The 5,906-nt window shown below is 50.8% G+C and overlaps 1 protein-coding gene across 10 annotated transcripts in view; it reads right to left on the bottom strand.

Annotated features, from left to right (window-relative positions):
* Positions 1–5,906, bottom strand: part of ATXN7 (ataxin 7) — a 178,632-nt gene that overhangs the window by 3,906 nt on the left and 168,820 nt on the right. For all 10 annotated transcript variants that reach the window (XM_075938494.1, XM_075938495.1, XM_075938496.1 and 7 more), the window contains one exon: positions 3,004–3,952. In XM_075938494.1, the coding sequence (XP_075794609.1) occupies positions 3,004–3,952 (949 nt within the window). The remainder of the gene's footprint in view (positions 1–3,003; positions 3,953–5,906) is intronic.

Here is a 5,906-nt window from a genome sequence, read left to right as displayed (position 1 = left end):
CTTTGAAACAAAAAAGAAAGGGGTGTAAGCAAGCATGTTGTAAGAGACACAGGAGAGGCCACATCAGACAGTACCTTGCTGGAGAGAGAGAACACATTAGAGGGTGTTCCAAGGCACCCAGGCAGCATTATTAACAGCTAGTCGGCTGGTTTGCATCTGGAATTCTAAAGTTTCTGCTTTCCCAAGTAATTGGGCTCTCCAATTACACCCCTGGGATCGCAATCATGCCAAGAGTCAGAAGCACTAAGGTGCAGCTTTCCTCTTTTCTTAAGCATACTCATTCAATTTAATTATTTAACAAGTGGCTTCCCTCCCTCCCTCCCTCCCTCGTCCCCTCAGTTTGGGGGCTCAGTTTAAAACTTTCAGGAAGTACCATAAATGAAAGTTCCTAGAGCAATGCTGGATGAACCAGACTGTCCACAGATAGTAATTCCTTCTTCCTATAGTTTGTACACCAATCAGCAAACAACAGCAAGCACAGACCTGGTTTTTAGAGGAAAGTGAACACTCAGGGAACTGCCCATGATGAACTTTCATGAGTACTTAACTCTCCGACTATATGAGCTTCCACAGTAGAATGGGAAAAAAGCAAAGCAGGGAGAATTTGTAAGACTGGAAGAATTAGAGAGACATTATGAATATTTCAACACACTAGCAAGCATACCATGGTAATCTTACAAGTGTCCGGGATCTGATCTAATAAATCTTCATATCTAGCTTCTATGAGTCCATTTTTTCCTTTAAATTGTCTCTTTTCCTTTAAGTGATTTTTCCAACCTATTTCTTGTAGTTTTGCTAAAACATCCTTCTCTGATTTGTCCTCTGATATTTCCCAGTACTCTTCTCAGGACCCCGCTATGCAGGGCAAAATTGGAATTAAGGTGTTGCTGAAACCTTATACAGGCAGTCCCCGGGTTACGTACAAGATAGGGACTGTAGGTTTGTTCTTAAGTTGAATCTGTATGTAAGTCGGAACTGGCGTCAGCCGCTGCTGAAACTGATCAGTTTCAACAGAGGCTGAATCTGGATGCCAGTTCTGACTTACATACAGATTCAACTTAAGAACCCCAGGCATCCCCAAGTCAGCTGCTGCTGAAACTGACCACCAGTTCTGACTTACATACAGATTCAACTTAAGAAACCCAGGCGTCCTCAAGTCAGCTGCTGCTGAAACTGATCAGTGGCTGATTCCAGGAAGCCTGGGGCAGAGCAACTCTGCCTCGGGCTTCCTGTAGTCAGCGCTGGTCAGTTTCAGCAGCGGCTGACTTGGGGACGCCTAGGGCAGAGCAGGTGGGGTGCTGCTGGGTTGCTCCAGTAGCGCGACTCCTCGGCGCTACTGGACCAACCCAGCAGCACCCCAGCTGCTCTGCCCCAGGCGTCCTGATTCAGCCGCTGACGGGGGTGGCGGGACCGCCCAAGTCCTCCACGGCTTTGCTCCGTCTCCCTGGTCTGCTGACCTGGGAGACGCGGACCAAAGCCGCGGAGCACGCCCGCAGCAGGACAGCCCAGGTGCGCCGCGGCTGTCCCACTGCGGGTGTGCTCCGAGGCTTTGCTCCCCATCTCCCTGGTCTGCTGGTCAGACCAGGGAGACGGGGAGCAAAGCCGCGGAGCACGCCCACAGGGGGACAGCTCAAGCGCGCCCAGGCTGTCCCGCTGCGGGTGTGCTCCAAGGCTTTGCTCCCCGTCTCCCTGCAGACCAGGGAGACGGGGAGCAGTTTTTCTCGCCCTGGAGGACGGGGGCGGCGCATCTGGGAGTCTCCGCCGCTCTCGTCCTCTGGGGCGAGAAGCCCCGTTCGTAACTGTGGATCCGACATAAGTCGGATCCGCGTAACTCGGGGACTGCCTGTATTGTTTTATTTTGAGAAGTAACCCTACCTGATCACAAGATCTGCCCCCATTAGGTTTTCCTTGTAATTTCTGCTGGCTTTAAAATACCTCAAGTAAATTTTAACTACTCTTTTCTCCTGTTAATACTGCAGAGCCAATCAACAGAGCTGTGGGGGAGGGCGCTGAGTTTTACTGCGGCTGAGTTATAATCAAAATGGTTACATATGTTCTGACAGTAGAGTACTTATTGCTGAGGATACGGAGGCCAGGAAGAAGCCAGTCTGACTTCCAGATCCTTGGCTCCATTTGCAGGCCTGACACTCGGGAAAACTTACTGTGACTTGCAAAGAGTGGATTTCACCTGGGAGCGATTAGATAACAGTTAGGGTGTGTCTAAACTACATGGCTCCATCGATGGAGCCATGTAGATTAGGCTGATCGGCAAAGGGAAATGAAGCCGCAATTTAAATAATCGCGGCTTCATTTAAATTTAAATGGCTGCCGCGCTGAGCCGACAAACAGCTGATCAGCTGTTTGTCGGCTCAGCGCGCTAGTCTGGACGCTCCCGCACTGACCTGAAAGCCCTTTATCGACCTCCCCGTTATGCCTTATAGGATGAAGTTTACTGGGGAGGTTGATAAAGGGCTTTCATGTCAGCAGGGGAGCATCCAGACTGGCGTGCTGAGCTGACAAACAGCTGATCAGCTGTTTGTTGGCTCAGCGCGGCAGCCATTTACATTTAAATGAAGCCGCGATTATTTAAATCGCGGCTTCATTTCCCTTTGCCGAACAAACAAATCTACATGGCTCCGTCGACGGAGCCATGTAGTTTAGACGTACCCTTATGGAACCCACTAGGTCACTTTTAGAACACAACTTTTCAGAGTAAAACCACACTTTCAAAAAGCGGATTTGTTGTAATAATCTGGCTGCAACAGATTCATAGGGAAAATAATTCAAAAGAGGAACAGTCGAACAGAAAGAGAGAGATCCACCATTCAGCGAGTCAACCTAAAGTGGGGCACAACGCCGCTGTTGTACAGGTCCCTACTGGCCTTAAACCTCTGTGATTGTGACTAATGTAACCCCAGGCAGCCACCACTGCAAAGCTGCCGATTCCAAAGCTCCCCTGCCAAGCTTATTTCAGTGCAATAGCTCCCGTGCAAAACGTCATACCTGATGAAGTAGCGAATTGTTCATCAGTCCCTGCGTCCCTGCGATTGCACCGGCGTGTTTTGCATGAACATTGTTCACCGACGGCAATTTGGCAACCTTGTTTGATTTGCTGCTGTTTATGCTGCTTGACCCAGGGGAGCACTTCCTTTTCTTTCCTATGAACTTGTCTAAGGAAGGATGTGAATGTGAAAAGCTGCTGTGCGAATTGACAGTCAGTTCACTGGACTGATGAACAAATGGCCCTAAGGAAAGAGTGGAATCGCTACTGTTCATCATCACACTCATCCTTTTTATCGATTCGGCGGGGCTTCCCGTCGGAGGCCCCCTCCCTGATTGGTCATGTTTGAGGCTAACGGAGTTAGCTTTACTAGTCATACAATTGAGGCCAACGCCGTGGGACGAAGACGTCACCGCTGAGTGATACGAGGTCCCCGAGGTTCCAGAGTTAACCACACAGTTTTTCCTAAAGGATTCCGTGGAATGAGACGAAGGTGCTAGCAGCGCAGAACTGTTTTTACGCTTCTTTCCTGAGCCGCCGCTGCTACTGTTGCTACTGGTGCTGTTACAGTTGGCGCTGCTAGCAGAAGATTCCTTAGGTTTAAAAGACTTGCTGGATTTCAATTTCTGAGGTTTGCTGGGCATAGGTGAAGGTACCGAGGAAAGCACTGTAGGTGTAGAAGGGGACGAAGACACTTGTCTTGATTGCATACTGCAGAAAGGATCCATCGCACCCAGATTAGCAGGGTTGGCAGTTAGTGTAGTTCCGTGGGGTGGGACTGATTTACTCGTCAGAGACGTACAGGAAGGAGAAACCAACGTTGGTGAGGACATAACCGTGGTGGGGGAAAGGAAACCTGCAGCACCGACACCATACTGGGACGTAGGCATTGAGCTTGTCCAGTGCGGAGCACGAACAGACGCTGTGTTGCTGGATGCGGGAGGAATTTTCCTAGGATAGAAAGCGCGAACAGTTAGTGTTGGTCGTGCCTCGGCAGCGAGATACTCACACTGTCCTGCACGAGGATAATTACACTTTGCGTTTGTTCACTGCCAAAATTTTAATCTTATCAACCCCTAAAACATTTTGATCGATTAACCCAAGTATGCTGCAAACAAGCCAAGTGCGGATTAGTGATCCTATGCCTTTGGCGGTGTATACGTGGCTGGTTACTTACCTGTAACCCGATTGCCCTAAATACTACGGTTAGCATTGGCCCAACTCTGCTCCCACCGAAATCAGTGGGCGTTTTACAACGGATTTCTACGCTGAGTGCAAATAGCACCCGCAGCCTCATAGATCTTGAGCCAGGTAAAGACGTCAAGTCGCTGGGGGCACAGTGCCTTGAAACGGTGACCTAGGTATCACAAAGGAGGCTCCAGGGCAGCTCTCAGCACCGCCTGCGATGCCGTTTCTGCAGAAGCGTTGAGAGGTGACGAGCAGGACCCTCTGTATTGCGAGGAGGGGTCACAAGAACTTTTTGACCTCCCCCGAAGGAGAGGAAAGCAAATGGAGAAAGAGACCCTAAAAGGACTGCGCTCTCTGCTTGGTGTTAGTGACTGGGCTGGGCCAGGCACAAGCATGGGTCTAGGACAGCTAATGACCACGTGGGACCCAGAGCCAGTCCAACCCAACAATTCAAGTGCTCATGACACTCCCGCTCTCTACCATGCGCCCCTCACTGGATACCCAACAGCCTCCTTGTGAACACCTGCAGCCAAACTGTGTGGGCCCAGTAAGACCCTTCTTAAGTCTAGGGCCTTCATTTGTGGATACCTGGATACTGACAATCCACTCCTGGCCTTGAGGGTTACTCAAGACGCGTACGATGTTTCCTAAATGATCTGACACTGGCCTCAATGTAGATTGCACTGTCCGCTTCCCACCAGGCTCCCTGCCCCCGGTTATCTCCATATAGCCCGTCTCAAGGCAAAACTTCGGAACAAGATTCACCTGCTGGTGAAAAGTCCCAAACACACGTATTAAAGAGTCTCTCAGCTTTGAGATACAAAGGTATGAAAGTTAACCTCACTGGCTGTTCCCACATCGGAGAGAACTGAGGGGCCCCAAACTCCTCCCAGACATGAAAATCCATCGAGGCTCAAAGAGGAAGGCCAAATGCTGACTAACCGGTACAGGAAAAAAACAGGGAGTAAAAGGCTCGGAGGTAGCAAAGGATCAAGGAGCGACTCTCCTCTTTACTACAGCCTGGGGCATATCTGAAGGCTATTACTAGGTCTTCCCCACCTCCCACAGACCTCCCCCCCCTTCTTGTCTCAAGAGGAAACAGGGCCACTAGTTTCATGCCTCCCTCAGAAAAGGTCTAGAAACCCCAACCTGCCATTTTTGTTGCTCTCAGAAAGATTTGGAAAACTGGGTAAAGTGCGGTGAAGTACCGGACCCAATGCTCAGGGGTAGGGCAGGACAACACTCCTGTACATACACCTTGGAAAGATCCTAGTCTTTCTGAATCCGCTCCCTCGCGGTGCTGTCTCCCGCCCAAGGGAGAACACCGCCACCCCACAGATCGACATGGAGGCTGCAGGTAGGACACGAAGTCACGAGCTTAAGCTGCAGCAAGGGAGATTAAGGCGCGAAATTAGGAAAAGACCTTTCTAAGTATGAGGAGAGTTCAGCGCGGGAATACACGTCCAAGGGAGGTTTGGGAGCGAAGGACGTTAGAGTAAGGGGCCCCACTGCGGCTCTGCGGTGTGAACGTAGGAGGAGCCGGGCGGGCAGGCAGCCCGGTTCCTACTACCTTTAAACTGCAGCGCTGCAGAGGGGGCGGGGCGGGGACATGGTGCGAGCCGGGACTGCTGAGCCACCAAGCTCTTTCTACATTTCCAAGGCAGCGCTGCAGAGGGGGGCCCAGCATGAGCTGGGACTCGGGAGACCTGGCTTGTGC

Source organism: Pelodiscus sinensis, chromosome 11, assembly GCF_049634645.1.
Source record: "Pelodiscus sinensis isolate JC-2024 chromosome 11, ASM4963464v1, whole genome shotgun sequence".
NCBI classification, from domain to species: Eukaryota; Metazoa; Chordata; order Testudines; family Trionychidae; genus Pelodiscus; species Pelodiscus sinensis.
Note: the sequence above shows the minus strand (reverse complement) of the source record. Positions and strands in the feature narration are given on the sequence as shown.